At 40.8% G+C, this 18,579-nt stretch overlaps 2 protein-coding genes across 6 annotated transcripts; both read left to right on the top strand.

The window, feature by feature from the left end:
- Positions 1-31: 31 nt before the first annotated feature.
- LOC114157981 (protein mono-ADP-ribosyltransferase PARP14-like) lies at positions 32-17,404 on the top strand. Of its 4 annotated transcripts, XM_028039268.1 has the most exons (15): positions 32-717; positions 800-924; positions 2,518-3,206; positions 8,764-9,592; positions 9,760-9,996; positions 10,328-10,552; positions 10,628-10,682; positions 10,772-10,918; positions 12,261-12,323; positions 12,415-12,591; positions 12,676-12,855; positions 12,962-13,573; positions 15,554-15,690; positions 16,223-16,403; positions 16,579-17,404. In XM_028039268.1, the coding sequence occupies exons 1-15, from the start codon at positions 546-548 to the stop codon at positions 16,866-16,868; spliced, it is 4,119 nt and encodes a 1,372-aa protein (XP_027895069.1). In that variant the 5' UTR covers positions 32-545; the 3' UTR covers positions 16,869-17,404. The 4 variants fall into 4 exon arrangements, with proteins under 4 accessions (XP_027895069.1, XP_027895068.1, XP_027895067.1 ...); XM_028039267.1 differs by lacking the exon at positions 2,518-3,206 and having other exon boundaries at positions 8,075-9,592; XM_028039266.1 differs by lacking the exons at positions 800-924; positions 2,518-3,206 and adding an exon at positions 6,452-6,576 and having other exon boundaries at positions 8,075-9,592.
- LOC114157985 (protein mono-ADP-ribosyltransferase PARP15-like) lies at positions 3,221-17,404 on the top strand. Of its 2 annotated transcripts, XR_003598302.1 has the most exons (5): positions 3,221-3,998; positions 4,368-4,504; positions 4,878-5,058; positions 5,234-5,587; positions 16,933-17,404. XR_003598302.1 is itself a non-coding variant. In XM_028039274.1 (4 exons), the coding sequence occupies exons 1-4, from the start codon at positions 3,491-3,493 to the stop codon at positions 5,521-5,523; spliced, it is 1,116 nt and encodes a 371-aa protein (XP_027895075.1). In that variant the 5' UTR covers positions 3,227-3,490; the 3' UTR covers positions 5,524-5,597. The 2 variants fall into 2 exon arrangements, 1 of the variants encoding a protein (XP_027895075.1); XM_028039274.1 differs by lacking the exon at positions 16,933-17,404 and having other exon boundaries at positions 3,227-3,998; positions 5,234-5,597.
- Positions 17,405-18,579: the final 1,175 nt, after the last annotated feature.

Below are 18,579 nucleotides of genomic sequence, written 5' to 3' on the forward strand. Positions count from 1 at the left end.
TCCTTCCAGGATGGGACGGTACTGTAATATGAGTCCACTTTCAATTCTTCAATTGAAAGAATTGAAAGCTGGTACTTCCCATTTCAAGTTTGCTCTCCTCCAGAAATCCTGGCAGCAGCAAACTTTACCCAAGAGAAACACTCAGTGCTTGAATCAAAGATCCCTGCTTGCCACCACACGTTATAATTACATATCTGGTATGTGTGAGGCAGCTGGAGTATAAGTTGTGTGTGAATATACTTCTACACAATGAATTACGCAATCATAAGTTATTTCAGAACCACATGAAATGTTGGACGCTGTAGTTAAATGAAAATCATGGAACCATGATCAGTGGGTTTTACTGTCTTATTTACCTTTTCCTTTGCCAGTGTTCAACAACGAAACCAGAAAATAAGTTTTCCATTTTTCACAAGGTGACTGGGTGTGTCAAAGGTATCAAGAGGAGCTGAAATATGAGAAAGTGAAACTAGTTCTTCAGTGAACGCTGTTTACTCAAAAGAGGGACAAGCACAGAAAGTCCTCTCTCAGGTTAGAAGTCAAAAATGGCTGAATATCCACATCCACTGTATTTTGAGGCCAGACATTTAACAGTCAGAGAGAAGGAAAAGGTCAGGAGACACTTTCTGAAAAGAAGAGACTCCGGGGGAGGCGACTGTGGTGGGATTCAAAAGGTGGGAGACAACATCTATAAAATCTGCTTCAAGGAAGAAGAAGGTATGCACTGATATTTGGCTTAAATAAGAGCATGCATGCAGATTTAAAACATACGGTATTTATATTGTCTTTAATCTTACAGACCAGGAAAGGGTTTTAAAGAGGAAAACTCATACGATTGGTCTTCCTGGGGAAGATCTACACCTGACCGTAATTCACAGCAGTTCACCACAGACTCAGGACCAGCCATCGACAAGCCAATCACAAGTGAGCTCTAGTTTATTGCAAATAAAATTAAAATAAACAATCAGGGTGAAAGCTGAACGGGGCATAGTATTGTTGACTAAACATGCCAGTTTTAACCTGATGGTGCACACTTTATTTGAAATGTCATTAAATGTTATTACACTGTCAAATGCTATAATAACAGAGTCATTACTAATCTCACGTAAAGTGGAACAAGTAGCAGCAGTTATATAGATGTCATTGCGTGTTATTACACTGTCAGACGCTATGATAGAGTCAGTGCTTGTGTTCTTTGCTTTGGCAACTTTAGTCACATAAAGACTCATTTTAGCCTCAGGGCACACAGTGGTGGTCATGGGTGGAGGGAACAAAGGGTGCTAATGAAGACGTGCTATGGGTGAAGAGGATGCTAATGAATATTCATAAAGACTTCATGTTTATGTCAACAGCCTTATGCACATCCCTTCAAATAAAGTGTTATCCATGTTTGTCTGTATTTTCCTTTTAGTTTTATTTTCAACTGATTAGACCAGTTTGTCTTATGTTTCTAACGTTGGTGGATTTTAGTCACATAAATGGAAAGTAAATATTCAATAATTATGGTGTTGAGTAGTAACTTGTACAATCTTTATTTTTGTTAGAGATAATGACAAAACAAAGTACCTTGCAAAATTTATTCATACATCTTATTTTGTCACATTACAAACATGAACAATATTTGTGGGATTTTTTGTGATTGACCTAAAGTTAAGTGTAATAAAAATTATGATTCTTCAGATTATTGCAAAACAAATTTCTAACTGGTGTGAAACATGTGGCCACCAAGTGGTGCCATCAATTTTAGATGGACGGAAACTGAAAACAGCCACTTAGTTAAACTAGGAATAGAAAAAGGTAATAATCACGGGGGAAGCCAGATGTAGTTCACAATTATAAGAAATTCATTAAAACTGCAGTGGAACAAATCTAAAAGCCAAGTCACCAAGTCGGTTCTTTTAGTCAGCCTCCGGCACTCGATTCTCCAGTGACCGCCCAGTCGGCGTTCCTCAGGGCCTTGTACTCCAGCGATCCCCAACGTTTGGTCCTGTGCCCTTGTTACCAGACTTGGTCACCTGGTCGACTACGCACCTTCCAGCTCTGTACGATCCACCGGAGCTGGCTCCACGTTTCCTGGATCAGATTCACGTTACGGCCCTGATTTGAGTACTCTTAGTCAGGCTGCTCTGCCGATAGACTTGTTTCCGGTCACGATAGCCAGTTTTACGTCCTGTTGGTACGACCAGGTCCTGGATGGGAGGCCCCAAAACAAAGAAACCACTACAAACACCCGTGAAGTCACACTTACTCGTTGGAATTCCCTCCACCTCTTTGTGTAAGTCACGGCACAGTAACACCCAAAAGTAATGAATGGTGGGGATGAGAAGGGAAATTATCATTTTCCTTGTTCTACTTTGTGTTGGTTTATCACTTTAAAATCCCAATAAATACATTATAGTTTTTGGAAATAAAATGTGGAAAGGTTTCCTGAGTCACATTTTTTTCTAATGAATTTTGTCTGTGTTCACTTTTACGTTACGTAACAAATTAATTAATTTTGCTGTTTTGGTCTTTCAGACGACTACTAAAGTCAGCACAAAAGGTCTTGAGAAGATTTTCAGGACAGACATCTTTCTCTTGTTCTACATGAGAGACAACCCTAAAGCTAACAAAATACTGCAGAAGCAGTTGTCTACAATCGGCTGCACGATACAGCTAGACTTCGAGGAAGAAGAGGCAGTGGTGAGGGGGAACATAGAGAAAGGTCCCGGAGGAGCTTTTGATGGCGGAGCAGAAAACTGGGAGCTACAAGTGGATCGGACCTTCAACAGAATCATCAAGACCTACACCTGCCATCATGTCGTTGAGCCCAAACAAATCAAGAAGGTTCTACAGGATCCCTTCTTTGCGTCTGATGATGTGAAAGTGTACTCAGAGAGTGGCTATGCTGTGGTTGTGGGGGAATCAGATGTAGTGAAAGAGAAGATTGCGGTTCTGGAGAAAAGCATACCAATTCGCAAAGAGCAGCCGGTTGTGGAGAAGAGGTTCAAACTGATTGAGGAGGAATTCAACCGAGAGATGACAGCAAATTGTCCAGAGGTTAAAATCAGCAGAGCCACTAACATCATAATCTTAGAAGGTCCTGAAGATAAGGTGCAGTCTGGTGCAGCCAAACTTAATGAACTGATTAAGACGATAAAAGAGAAGAGGGTCAATCTTTCCAATGATTTATTAGACTTCATGGCGACTAGCAGCGTCATCTCCAAGTACCAAACAACAAAGTCTCAGGAGTCCAGTGTCCCTGGAGGTGGGATCAGAACTGGTTCTGTCCAGTTTGTCTTCGGATGCTCTGAGGGAAGCTGAGACGGTGGTGCTGAGAGATCTCAATGAGTCCAGTGTGACTCTTCAGGGTGCTGCAGCTGTGGCTCCAGATCTAGACAGACTCAAGGAAAGTCTAGACAAAGCCAAGAATGAGAAAAACCGTGGCGAGCTCAGAGTGAACAATAGCTTCCTTCCTGGATCCAGTGGTAATCCGTCAACCAAAGTAACGATGGTGGGCTACACTGAACACGTGAACAAGCTTAAAGAGCTTCTTTATGATTACCAGGCAAATCAGGTTTCAACTCAAGAAGTTATCAGCCTGCAGTGTCCTGAACTTGTTGACTGCTTTGATAAAATCTTAGAAATACTTGGCATGAAGCAGACCGAGGGTGTGTACCTGAAAAAAGACCTTTTCGGAAACTTGATAGTAAGCAGTATGAAAGACGGGGTCAACAGGACAATTGTGAAGGTCAGTTCAAAACTGCATGGCACCCTCACCAGAGAGATGAGAGGGAGGGAGGAGGACGATTTGTTTGCACGTGTGATGTGGTGCATCCTGAGAAAAAATGGAAACTGGGACAGAGTCCCCAAAACGGCCAATTACAACCTGGAAATGAGGGATGTTGCAGGAGGAATTATGGATGCACACGGAGTCCTGTGGCAGGTGGATCTTCAAAACCTAGCAGTCATATCTGCAGGACACAAAACAAATCTCAAACGACTTGAGAACCTGGAAGGTGAAAAAAGCAGATTTTAAAAGTATTTATGAAGTATGTCAGAGGCTACTTTTACTCAGCATTTTGCAAAATGCCTGTTATTGCTGGGTTGTGTGTGTCAGTTTACTAATTTGCTAGAATTAGTCCTCTTTCTTTAAAAAAAAAGTTTCCATCTTTTATACGAAACAGTGACTAATACGGCTTTTACACTAAAATATCACACTACTGTATACTGCTGTTAATATAACTTTTTCTTATTCCTCTCATTCAGTGTGGATAAATCTAATTTGTAACCATATAAACAATCCTACTAGATATTCTTATTTTATAAGACGGGTTCACTAAATAGAAGAAAAACCCTCCAAATTTCTGATCTAATATACTTTCCAGACTTTATTGTTCCTTTGGAATGGGACAGCATGGCGTACGGCGAGCACATGAAGAGGGTACAGCTGCAGCCTTGTACACCAGAGTACAGGAGAGTGAAGCAGGGATTCAAACGAACTGCTAACTACACGATCATCAAGGTTGGTGGTTTCCATTAGGATTCAATTCACTATTTTTAAAAATGGACTTTGCTGCTGCTTACCTCAGAAGTTCCCGTAATATTTTTTTCTCCTAGTATTTATTTTAACATTGAACCAGATTTTTGCATAATACATAGGAGAGATTTCAAACCGTATCAGTTTATGACCTGTTGATATTCATCTTTTTAAAAACAACAGTCAGAAATGTCAAACATTTTTAGTGATTTTGGCTTATCAGCCTCCGTTAACTTTTTCATCAAGATATCTATCACTTTGTTTTAACGTGTTTTTGAAATATTGTTTTAGAGGTACCAACAGCTGCCAACAATTGAGGAAATGGTGCTTTAACAGTTTTTCTCGGTTCTCCTGTCAGATTGACCGCGTAAAGAACATTCATCTACGTCGTGCTTATGAGGCACAGAAGAAAAAAATATTTGAAAAGAACAAACAAGAGGGATCTGCAAATGAAAAGTTTCTATACCATGGGACAACGGAGGTCAACTGTGACTCCATCATGAAAACTGGCTTCAGCAGGCGCTTCTGTGGGCAAAACGGTAAAACCATCTGATATAGTCTAAACCATAATTTATATCTTACAGCTTTTGTAAATTAAATTGGTGACGTCTTTCTTAAAAGTAGCTAAAAAATTAGTAAATAAAAGGGAGAACCAGTTCAGCAAGTATCTCTTTGTTATAGTTGCTAAAATCTTTATTTTTGTCCGTCTCATAGCAACAAGTTACGGTGAGGGAACCTACTTTGCTGTAGACGCCAGCTACTCCAGCCACCCCACCTACTCCAAACCTGCTGCTGATGGTTCTCAGCTGATGTTTGTGGCCAGAGTCTTGACGGGCGTCTACACTCTGGGCCAAAGAGACATGAAGGTTCCTCCACCTCTCGACGACCAGGAGCCTCACATACGATACGACAGCGTGGTGGATAAAATGGACAGACCCAACATGTTTGTCGTGTTCCACGATGACCAAGCTTATCCGGATTACCTCATCACATTCAAGCAATGACCCTGAAAACGTCTCATGGTCCTGCCAAAGTTGGAGTGAAGTAATGGTTTCTGGGTAACATTAGGTTAAAAACATAAGGAATACAGAGTTTTATTGAATTATGCTAAAACCTCAAATGTGTTGATACTTTAGCTAGACTTTATTGTAACCTTTGAAAGCTGTCTTTATTATTATTTTATCAGATTTTCTGAAGGTCCTATGATGATTTCCTTTTAACTCCTTTGGCTCTTAAAATTAGAGGCGGAACCAGTTCACACTAATAATAAAACTATTAAAGGGTTTATTATGCTTACGTATCTGGAATGTGACGCAGCTTGAGTATGACTTGTGTGTGAATATGTTTCTTCTACACAGTGAATGTAAGGATATTACAAAGTTGCACAAGTTATGTCATAACCACATGAAATGTTAGATGCTGTGTTTGCACATTAATAAATATAATCATGGAGCCATGATCAGTGGGTTTTACTGTCTTTTATTTACCTTTTGATTTGCCAGTGTTCAACAGGGACATCAGGAAATACCCTCAGGTTTTACAGTTCCCGGACTGCGACTGGGTGTGTCAAAAGTATGTAGGGGAGGTGAAAGATAAGAAAGTGAAACTAGTTCTTCAGTGAACGCCGTTTACTCAGAATAGGGACAAGCACAGAAAGTCCTCTCTCAGGTTAGAAGTCAAAAATGGCTGAATATCCATATCCGCTGTATTTTGAGGCCAGACATTTATCAGACGGAGAGAAGGAAAAGGTCAGGAGATACTTTCAGATAAAAAGAGTCTCCGGGGGAGGCGACTGTGGTGGGATTGAAAAGGTGGGAGACAACATCTATAAAGTCTGCTTCAAGAAACAACAAGGTATGCACTGATGTTTGGCTTAAATAAGAGCATGCATGCAGATTTAAAACATACATTATATTGTCTTTAATCTTACAGACCAGGAAAGTGTTTTAAATAGGAAATCTCATATGATTAGTCTTCCTCGAGGAGATCTACACCTGACCGTGACTCGGAGCAGTTCACCACAGACCCAGGATCAGCCGTCGACCAGCCAATCACAAGTGAGCTCTTGTTTATTGCAAATATGTATATATATATCTTATATAAGCAGGATAAAACCTCAACAGGGATTAGAGTTGTTGACTAAACACACCAGTTATATGTCTGAAGTGGATATTTGTCTGGATTTTTCTTTTACTTTCTTTTTCAACTGGTCAGACCAGTTTCCCTTATGTTACTAACTTTGGTGGATTTAAATCATAAAACTGGGAAGTAAATATTCCAGAACTACAGTGTTCAGTAGTAACTTGTACAATCTTTATTTTTGTAAGAGATATATTTCAATACTTCACAAACACAATACAAAGTACCTTGCAAAATGTATCCATACAACTTACTTTGTCACATTATAAACATGAACTTTAATTTATATTAATTTATGTACATCTCGTTGCTTGTACTTGTGACAGTGCAATGACAATAAAGTTGAATTCTATTCTATTCTATTCTATATTTTTGGGATTTTATGTGATTGACTAATTCAAAGTCATATTTGTTAAGTGTAATGAAAACTACATATGATTTTTCAGATTCTTACAAAGCAAATCTCTGACAAGTGTGACTCATGTTTATTCAGCCTCCTTGGGTCAGTCATTTGTAGAACCATGTTTTGCTGCCACGGTTTCTGGGTCCCTGTTGCTGAAATGTTTTGCCCACTTTTCTTTTTTTTTAAAAATGGCTGACGCTCAGCTAGACCTGACGGGCAGCATGTGTGAAGAGCAATTCTGAAGTGTTGCCACAGATTCTCCATTGGATTTAAATCTGGAAAATGACTGGACTGTTCATAAATACAGTATACGTGTTTTTCTGAAGCAAGTCCAATCCAATTGAGCTACTAGATGCATCCTTGCATCTACACACCTGAATCAACATACTGTGTTTTGCTTGTAGGCAAAAAAGCTCAGTTTTGATGTCTAATGACCAGAGCGCCCTTTTCCTCATGTTTGATGAATCCTCAACATGATTTGTGGAAAATGGAAATGAGCTACTTTTCCATATAGATTTGTGGAGTACATAAATGATGTTCTGTCTGCAGTCATGGACAGTCATGTTGTTTTGGGTTGCAGTTTTGCTACAGTCTTTCAATTCTTTCAGTTTCAATTCTTTCAAAGATAATGGATCTATTAGATAGAGCAGATCTATTAGAGATGTTCCAGTCTTGGCGTATTGCTTTAAAACCTAACTCTGAGTTAAACCTGTCCAGAACTTTCTCACTGACCCCATCTTCCATGATCCCTGGTCTTCATAATGTTTGTTCTCTGATGTTCAGAGAACAGAGAACAAATGTTTGTCTTTGGGTTTGTCTGAAGATTTCAGACACTTTTCTTGTTCTACTTTGTGTTGATCTATTACATAAAATCCCAATAAATACATTATTGTTTTTGGAAATAAAACGTGGAAAGGTTTCCCAAGGCACAATGTTTTTTCTAATGAATTTTGTCTGTGTTCACTTTTACGTTACGTAACAAATTCATTAATTTTGCTGTTTTGGTCTTTCAGACGACTACTAAAGTCAGCACAAAAGGACTTGAGAAGATTTTCAGGACAGACATCTTTCTCTTGTTCTACATGAGAGACAACCCTAAAGCTAACAAAATACTGCAGAAGCAGTTGTCTACAATCGGCTGCACGATACAGCTAGACTTTGAGGAAGAAGAGGCAGTGGTGAGGGGGAACATAGAGAAAGGTCCCGGAGGAGCTTTTGATGGCGGAGCAGAAAACTGGGAGCTACAAGTGGATCGGACCTTCAACAGAATCATCAAGACCTACACCTGCCATCATGTCGTTGAGCCCAAACAAATCAAGAAGGTTCTACAGGATCCCTTCTTTGCGTCTGATGATGTGAAAGTGTACTCAGAGAGTGGCTATGCTGTGGTTGTGGGGGAATCAGATGTAGTGAAGGAGAAGATTGCGGTTCTTGAGAAAAGCATACCAATTCGCATAGAGGAGCCGGTTGTGGAGAAGAGGTTCAAACTGATTGAGGAGGAATTCAACCGAGAGATGAGAGCAAATTGTCCAGAGGTTAAAATCAGCAGAGCCACTAACATCATAATCTTAGAAGGTCCTGAAGATAAGGTGCAGTCTGGTGCAGCCAAACTTAATGAACTGATTAAGACGATAAAAGAGAAGAGGGTCAATCTTTCCAATGACTTATTAGACTTTATGGCAACTAGCAGCATCATCTCCAAGTACCAAACACGGTTTCAGCAAAGTCTCAGGAGTCCAGTGTCCCTGGAGGTGGGATCAGAACTGGTTCTGTCCAGTTTGTCTTCGGATGCTCTGAGGGAAGCTGAGATGGCGGTGCTGAGAGATCTCAATGAGTCCAGTGTGACTCTTCAGGGTGCTGCAGCTGTGGCTCCAGATCTAGACAGACTCAAGGAAATCCTCAACAAAGCCAAAAATGAGGAAAACCGTGGCGAGCTCAGAGTGAACGATAACTTCCTTCCTGGATCCAGTGGTACTCTGTCAACCATAGTAAAGCTGGTGGGCTACACTGAACACGTGAACAAGCTTAAAGAGCTTCTTTATGATTACCAGGCAAATCAGGTTTCAACTCAAGAAGTTATTAGCTTGCAGTGTCCTGAACTTGTTGACTGCTTTGATAAAATCTTAGAAATAATTGGCATGAAGCAGACCGATGTGACAATCAAAGCCTCCCCTTTTCCAAATCCTTGTGTTCTTTTGTCTGGTCCTCGTTTGCGGGTTCAGGAGACCAAACAAGCCCTGGGGTCAACTATGGCCAGCATGACAATGGACAAACTGGTTCTGGATGGTCCTGGGGCGCTGCAGTACTTCCAAGGAGCTGGTAAAGACAGCAAGGAGCTGGTTGAAAGATCCTGTCAGGTGATTATTAGGGAACAACAAGTTGTTAGCTCACCAGTTGTGGCAACCAAACAGCGAAGCCTCAGCAGCATCACACCCAGACCATCAACTCCCAGGACTCGCTTCAGCACTGTTGGAGACAGTTCAGTCAAAATCAACCTAGAAATCAAGATTGGCAGCTTAGAGAAAGAGCAGGTTTGACCATTTTACTTTATTTTTTTTCTCACATTTGGCACAATGTGAGAAAAAATGTCTCACATCCATCTCACGTTGTCTGACATCCTGATATTACTGCCAATATCTGGCCCGATATTGTCAGCATGTCAGTTTTCTATTAATGCTATTTCTAAACGTTTCCACAGGTGAACGTTTTGGTCGTCCCCACACACAGCAGGCAGCTGTCTTCAACAAACATTGGCAAGTCATTGCTTAGGAAAGGCGGAGATATAGTCAAATCAAAGTTTGACTTATTGGCCGCAAATTCTTCCCTCATTCCTGGTGATGTTCTGGAGGTCGGTGCCAGCGCCTCTCTGGGTTGCTCCAAGATATTCTGCATGGAGTGCCTGGCTTGGGATGGAGTTGGAGGAAGAGGAGTGCAGGTGAGAAATCAAAACCCCCAAAATCAAGATCTATTTATGGAGAGAAACATACACGGTTTCAAGTGGCTGAAATTAGCATCCTTCATAAGATGACTTGTCTCAACAAAGACAGAATGGGTCGCTCTATGGGACGGGATGAGCTTGGACTCATTGTTTGAATGTGGAGTTTTTGGTATCTAATCAGGATAACTACTACATGCCATTCTTCAGAAGATTTCAAGACTGATAGCAGAGGGACACCCCTAGAACAGGACGGACCATATATCCCGTCTGGCCTGTGGACTGATGGATTCTTATTAACACAGGGAAATGTTTTATTCCTGTCTTTCAGGCTCTTTCTAGGGGGCTAAGAAGATGTTTGGACCTCTGTGCAGAGAAGGGCTTCAGTTCAGTGGCCATTCCTGTTATTGGGCCTGGACTACTCCTAAAATACCCCCTGAGTGAAGCCGTTCAAGTTCTGAAGGAAAACATTCGCCAATTTGCATTGTCTGACCAATGCGGAAATCTCACCACCATCCACATCGTCATTAAACCAGGCTATCCAGACTCCGAGGAGGTACCTCTTCAAAGCAAAGTATGGCATTTAAATAAATGTTACATAACATTTACTGTTGATTTTAATTATTTCCAGAACTACCATGAAGTATACAAACATCTCAGCTCAATCATGAACCAGAGAGGCAGAGGTAAACCAGACTTTATTGGCAGTTCATAATTTTTGTAGCATATAAACATTTTATTGGCATCAAACTTCAAGATGGCTTCGTTCTCTTAGCACTCTTCGGATCCCTCACCAGTGACCTCGATGACATCAACATCACTGTAGGAGGCGGGATCAAACTGCAGTTGGTGTTCGGCGACATCACTAACGAGACTACAGACGGTGTGGTGAACACCACCAACTTTGTGAACTTCTACAATGGTAGGGGATCAAATGCAGGAGGAGAGCATTTGAAGGTCAAAGTCCCAGGAAGGAAGCACACTGGAGCTGTAAAGCTGTTGGTTGAAACACACTGAAGCATATAACAGAGCAGAAAAGACGATGAATGAACACGCAGGCACTTAAAAATCACAGCAGCAACAACAGATAGTTGACAAACAGAATAAGAAGAGGTCACATGATTCGGCTTCACAATATTTACTCATAAAACACATTTTCCTGGATTTTGGTTGGTTTTCAGGAAGCATGTGGTATCAGGTTATAAAATATTCAGTTTATGATGTTTGATTAAACAAAAATAACTCATGCAATTTGTTGGAGTAATTTCCATACAGTATAAAAAAACAGAACAGATATGAAACATTCCCTGGGAGACAAATTGGCTTATATCCATCCATTTTCTAACACCCTTGTCTCTAATGGGGTCAGGAGGTGCCGGTGCCCATCTCCAGCTAACGTTCCGGGCGAGAGGCGGGGTCACCCTGGACAGGTCACCAGTCTGTCGTAGGGCAACACAGAGACAGACAGGACAAACAACCATGCACCCACACACACCTAGGGAGAATTTAGAGAGACCAATTAACCTGACAGTCATGTTTTTGGACTGTGGGAGGAAGCCGGAGTACCTGGAAAGAACCCACGCATGCACAGGAAGAACATACAAACTCCATGCAGAAAGACCCCGGGCCGGGAATCGAACCCAGGACCTTCTTGCTGCAAGGCAACAATGCTACCAACTGCGCCGCTGTGCAGCCAAATTGACTTATAGTCAGAGCAAAATTTTCCACAAAAGATGACATCAATACGTACCTAAATGAGTAAAGCACCAGGAACACAATACATGAAAAAATAATACAACCAACACTCTTTAAAACATAATAAAAAGTTTTTGGTTTACCATCTAGACTCAATAATTATCAGTGGTTAGTTAAAAAAATGTTTTTATAAGCTTTAAGCCACAATGATTAACAAATCAGATTATGTTATCTGCATGAGTATGCATTGGACTTTGTGGTGTTTTATTGTTATTGGCAACATAATAACTGATTAAAAAGCTGAAGGTGATTTTGTTTTTTTTTCTTTTTGATTAGGCAACATCAGAAAACCTGCAGAGACATTTAAATATAGCTACTCTTAAAAATGGATTTTAAATGGTCTGTACTTGAATGGCCCTTTATCAAGTCGAATTCCTTATTAAAAATGTGACTCTGCAAAAACATCTCATCTTTATCAAAAGATTGTTACCCTTTATGAAACAAGTCTTGGCTCTGCTTTCGCATCAGCAAAGAAAACATGTTAAAGTGTACATAATTATTTGTTACAGAGGGAGTCTGCAAAGACATTTTAACCGTAGCTGGACCAGAGGTGGAAGCTCAGCTGAAAACAGGTAAGAGAGAAGAATTGGCCACGTGTTTTAAAGCAACACACGGTTCAGATAGTTGGTTTTTGTGGTGATCTCCTGTGCTTTGTGTGTTCAGCGAATGTGAGTCAAGGAAAGGCTTTTGTGACACCGCCTGGACAGTTCCCCTGTAAAGCCATCTTACATGTATGTGGACAGAAAGACGCAAGCCTTATTGAAACACTTGTGCCCAGCATCGTTAACTACTGTGAAAGCCAGGGATTCAGCTCTGTAGCGATTCCTGCCATCTGTGCAGGTAAGTATACTGTGTTTTTTAGAGAATACATAATAAATGTTGCACTTTGTGGTTGAACTCTGTGTGGACAATCTCTTTCTGCAGGAGCCGGTGGGTTGGCCCCTGCAGTCGTTGCAGGTGCAATCCTGAGAGGAATCAAAACTGCCACATCATCCGGTCCTTTTTACAGCCTCACCTCCATCCGCCTTGTCCTGATTAAAATCAACGTCTTCTTAGCTTTTCAAGAAGAAGCAACACAGATGTTCCCCACTTCTGGAAGGAAAGGTAACAGAACATTTGTTTTACAAATAGCTTTCTTCCAGTGCATCTCTTATGATGTTTTAAATATTATGTTTGGACTTTTCACAAATATCCTGGACCTGTTTTCCAGCCCCACCATTTCAGGTGCCTCAGGTACAACAACAGGCACCTTTATCTCTGATTGCCGACCTCAGCATATATGATACCATTCCTGCAAGTGAGAAATCTACATTCCTGTTCCTGGGTCTTACCAGAAACGATGTTAATGAGGCCATGGAAAAACTGAAGAATCTTTATAAGCAGCAGTGTACTGAACACACCTTCCCAAAAGAGCAGCTAGACAGTCTCTACGCAGACGACATGTTAGATCTTCAGCAGATGGTGAGGATGGAGGGTCTGTACATGAAGAAGGACCCCTCTGGAAACTTGATAGTGAACGGTATGAAAGACGGGGTCAACAGGGCAATTGTCAAGTTCAATTCAAGCCTGCACGGCAACCTGAGGAGAGAGGTGAGAGGGAAGGAGGAGGACGATTTGTTCGCACGTGTGATGTGGTGCATCCTGGGAAAAAATGGAAACTGGGACAGAGTCCCCAAAACAGCCAATTACAACCTGGAAAAGAAGGATGTTGGTGGAGGAATTACAGATGCATACGGAGTCTTGTGGCAAGTGGATCTGAAAAACTTAACGGTTTCAGCTAAAGGACACAAAAAAAATCTCAAACGACTTGAGAATCTGGAAGGTGAGAAAAGCAGATTTTAAAAGTATTTCAGAAGCTACTTTTACTCAGCATTGTGCAAAATGCCTGTTATTGCTGGTTGTGTCAGCTAGCTAATTTGCTGTTATTACCTTCCTCACTTTTGTTAAAGCCCTTGTCCTCTTTCTTTTAATATATATATATATATATATATATATATATATATATATATATATATATATATACTGCTCAAAAAAATAAAGGGAACACTTAAACAACACAATATAACTCCAAGTAAATCAAACTTCTGTGAAATCAAACTGTCCACTTAGGAAGCAACACTGATTGACAATCAATTTCACCTGCTGTTGTGCAAATGGAATAGACAACAGGTGGAAATTATTGGCAATTAGCAAGACACACTCAATAAAGGAGTGGTTCTGCAGTTGGGACCACAGACCACTTCTCAGTACCTCTGCTGTCTGGCTGATGTTTTGGTCAGTTTTGAATGTTGGTGGTGCTTTCACACTCGTGGTAGCATGAGACGGACTCCACAACCCACACAAGTGGCTCAGGTAGTGAAGCTCATCCAGGATGGCACATCAATGCGAGCTGTGGCAGGAAGGTTTGCTGTGTCTGTCAGCGTAGTGTCCAGAGGCTGGAGGCGCTACCAGGAGACAGGCCAGTACATCAGGAGACGTGGAGGAGGCCGTAGGAGGGCAACAACCCAGCAGCAGGCCTGCTACCTCCGCCTTTGTGCAAGAAGGAACAGGAGGAGCACTGCCAGAGCCCTGCAAAATGACCTCCAGCAGGCCACAAATGTGCATGTGTCTGCATAAACGGTTAGAAACCGACTCCATGAGGATGGTATGAGGGCCCGACGTCCACAGATGGGGGTTGTGCTCACAGCACCACCCCGTGCAGGACGCTTGGCATTTGCCAGAGAACACCAGGATTGTCAAATTCGCCACTGGTGCCTTGTGCTCTTCACAGATGAAAGCAGGTTCACAGTGAGCACATGTGACAGACGTGACAGAGTCTGGAGACGCCGTGGAGAGCGGTCTGCTGCCTGCAACATCCTTCAGCATGACTGGTTTGGCAGTGGGTCAGTAATGGTGTGGGGTGGCATTTCTTTGGAGGGCCGCACAGCCCTCCATGTGCTCACCAGAGGTAGCCTGACTGCCATTAGGTACCGAGATGAGATCCTCAGACCCCTTGTGAGACCATATGCTGGTGCGGTTGGCCCTGGGTTCCTCCTAATGCAGGACAATGCTAGACCTCATGTGGCTGGAGTGTGTCAGCAGTTCCTGCAAGATGAAGGCATTGAAGCTATGGACTGGCCAGCCCGTTCCCCAGACCTGAATCTGATTGAGCACATCTGGGACATCATGTCTCGCTCCATCCACCAACGTCACGTTGCACCACAGACTGTCCAGGAGTTAGCGGATGCTTTAGTCCGGGTCTGGGAGGAGATCCCTCAGGAGACCATCCGCCATCAGGAGCATGCCCAGGCGTTGTAGGGAGGTCATACAGGCACGTGGAGGCCACACACAATACTGAGCCTCATTTTGACTTGTTTTAAGGACATTACATTAAAATTGGATCAGCGTGTAGTGTTATTTCACTTTAATTTTGTGTGTGGCTCCAAATCCAGGCCTCCATTGGTTAATAAATTTGATTTCCATTGATGATTTTTGTTGTCAGCACATTCAACTTTGTACAGAACAAAGTATTCAATGAGAATATTTCTTTCATTCAGATCTAGGATGTGTTATTTGAGTGTTCCCTTTATTTTTTTGAGCAGTGTATATATATATATATATATTCACTTATTACACTCAATAGTGACTACTACAGCATTTGCAGTCAAATATATTACTAGATTTTGTATTAATATAACTTTTGTTTATTACTCTCATTCAGTGTGAAAGCTGTGGATAAATCTTAGTTGTAAACAATCCTACTGGATATTCTTATTTCATTAGACGGGTTCACTATAATGTTCTGGTGTAATATATTTTCCAGACTTTATTTTTCCTTTGGAATGGGACAGCATGGCGCCCGGTGAGGTGATGAAGAGGGTAGTGCTGAAGTCTTCTTCACCAGAGTACAAGAAAGTGAAGGAGGGATTCAAACGAACTGCTACCCAAACTGTAATGAAGGTTGGTGGTTTCCATTAGGAATCAATTTACTATTTTTAAAAATTTACTTTGTTGCTGCTTATCTCAGAAGTGATTTAGGGTTTTTACAAGTATATGTAGGAAGTTTTTGACAGCTGTCCTTAATATATTTTTTCTCCTGGTTAGGGTTAGGGCTTGATTTCTAGGCATGATTCCCTACTCCTTAAATTTGCTTAAAAGCACGCCTCTATAATTAAAAATGTAATTTGTCCCATTTCAGGAAAGATTAGTATTTTATTTTGTGTTTGACAGTTTTGTAGCTAAATAGAAACTCAGGAAATTGAGTTTGCATTCTTATTAAATGGAGATTTCAATCCTTATCAGTTTATGACCTGCTGATATTCATCTTTTTGAAAACAAAGGTCAGAAATTTCAGAGATTTTAATGATTTTAACTTATCAGCTTCCATTAGGTATTTTGTCAATATATCTAGCATTTTTTCTATAGACGTGCCAACAGCTGCCAACAATTGAGGAAATGGTGCTTTAAGAGTTTTTCTCGGTTCTCCTGTCAGATTGACCGCGTACAGAACATTCATCTACGCCGTGCTTATGAGGCACAGAAGAAAAAAATATTTGAAAAGAACAAACAGGATGGAGGAGCAAATGAAAAGTTTCTATACCATGGGACAACGGAGGACAACTGTGACTCCATCATGAAAACTGGCTTCAACAGGCGCTTCTGTGGGCAAAACGGTAAAACCATCTGATATAGTCTAAACCATGATTTATATCTTACAGCTTTTGCAAATTAAATTGGTGACGTCTTTCTTAAAAGTAGCTAAAAAATTAGTAAATAAAAGGGAGAACCAGTTCAGCAAGTATCTCTTTGTTATAGTTGCTAAAATCTTTATTTTTGTCCGTCTCATAGCAACAAGTTACGGTGAGGGAACCTACTTTGCTGTAGACGCCAGCTACTCCAGCCACCCCACCTACTCCAAACCTGCTGCTGATGGTTCTCAGCTGATGTTTGTGGCCAGAGTCTTGACGGGCGTCTACACTCTGGGCCAAAGAGACATGAAGGTTCCTCCACCTCTCGACGACCAGGAGCCTCACATACGATACGACAGCGTGGTGGATAAAATGGACAGACCCAACATGTTTATCGTGTTCCACGATGACCAAGCTTATCTGGATTACCTCATCACATTCAAGCAATGACCCTGAAAACGTCTCATGGTCCTGCCAAAGTTGGAGTGAAGTAATGGTTTCTGGGTAACATTAGGTTAAAAATATTTCCTGGATTACTGGGAAACCTCAAATCTGTTGATCCTTTAACAAAATTTTATTGTAACCTTGATTATTATTTTATCAGATTTTTGAGAGTCCTATGAGGTTTTTTGTTTGATTTCTTTATCTCTTAAAACTAGAGGCCGGTCCAGTCCACACACAAATAATAAACTTGTTAAAAGGGTCTTTTGAAACTTAGTGACGTCTTCCTGTCAGAAAGACACAATTTATTGAAACCTTTTTGACCTAATCTGTAAAGAAATTGTAAATAAAACAATCTTCAATATATCTTGAATAAATCTTAAATAGTTTCAACTGGGTTTACTCCCCAGGAAGCTGAAAACCTGACATAAAAAAAAAAGAGAAAAAAGAGAAAAAAAACCCCAGACTCTACAGAAGCAAAATTAAATACGAGTGATTTAGAGGTTTTGCATAAGTACTGTAAATATAAATGAGCAAACATAAAACAAAAAACAATATAAGTATAAATACCGTATTTTTCGGACTATAAGCCACTACTTTCCCCCAGGCTTTGAACCGTGCGGCTTATAGCCCGGGGAGGCTTTTCTGTGGATTTTTCTTCAACCGCCAGGGGGCTCTGTAGCAGGAAGTGAATCATTGGAAGTCAAATTTTGAAATCAAAGAAGAAATGACTGATTTTCATTTAGAACAAGCTAATGCTAGCAGCAGGAACGACGGAGAAATGTTTTCAAACTCAAACCCCCTCATCATAGAAACAACACGAAGAAGTTTATCTGATGCTGATTTTAAGTTGAGGAGTGTTGATCTGGAAGTTCAGGAGGGAAATAGAGCCGCTGCACGTAAACTCGGCGTGAACGAAACGGCGTTGGAGACACAGGACTGCGACCTTAATAGATCCAGCAGATTTATTAGGACTCAGGGTCTGCTGTCCTCTGCTCGGTCCTTGTGAAAAACCGAGAGCGGCGGAGATACCAGCGGCTTATATATGTACGTTTCCAGTTAAAAAACCAACCAAACAAAAATACTTAGTAGATGCGGCTTATAGTAACGTGCGCTCTATAGTCCGGAAAATACGGTACATATAACAGTAACTGTTTACATGAATGAATCTAAAAAGTACCACTGATTTTTAACTACATGATTGAGGTTTACACTACCTTGTTCTGTTGAGTGAGGATTTCCCCAACAAAGCAAGTTTTTCTAATGCACTTTAAGGCTGTACAGTAACATGTTTGTAAAAACTTTTTTTTTCTTCTGAATTTAAGTCCCATAAAAGTTGTTGTTTCATGGATCAACTTGATCTTTTCCTCTTGCATATTTAATCTGACCGTCTTGACTTAGTCCAAAAAATGCATTTTTTCCTCTGAATAAAAGTTTTCAAAACAGAACAGGTGTTGGTGACTTTATAGGCTTTTTTCTCTGTTTTTATGAGAGTTATTCTCAACTACGTTGGACTGTCTGATGAGGGACAAAAACAGACAATTTTCATTTCTAATTCTGAATGTTAAATTGCTTTAAATCGGCAAAACTGTGTGTTATGCAAGCATATCTTTAAAAAATTAGAAAATCATGAAAAAGGGAGCACTTTCTTGTAATTTTAGAAACAGAATCTCGTGTTACATTAGTTATTTTAAACGTTCAAATAGACTCATTCAGACTC

The sequence above is a fragment of the Xiphophorus couchianus genome, chromosome 14 (genome assembly GCF_001444195.1).
Source record: "Xiphophorus couchianus chromosome 14, X_couchianus-1.0, whole genome shotgun sequence".
In the NCBI taxonomy this organism is placed as follows: Eukaryota; Metazoa; Chordata; class Actinopteri; order Cyprinodontiformes; family Poeciliidae; genus Xiphophorus; species Xiphophorus couchianus.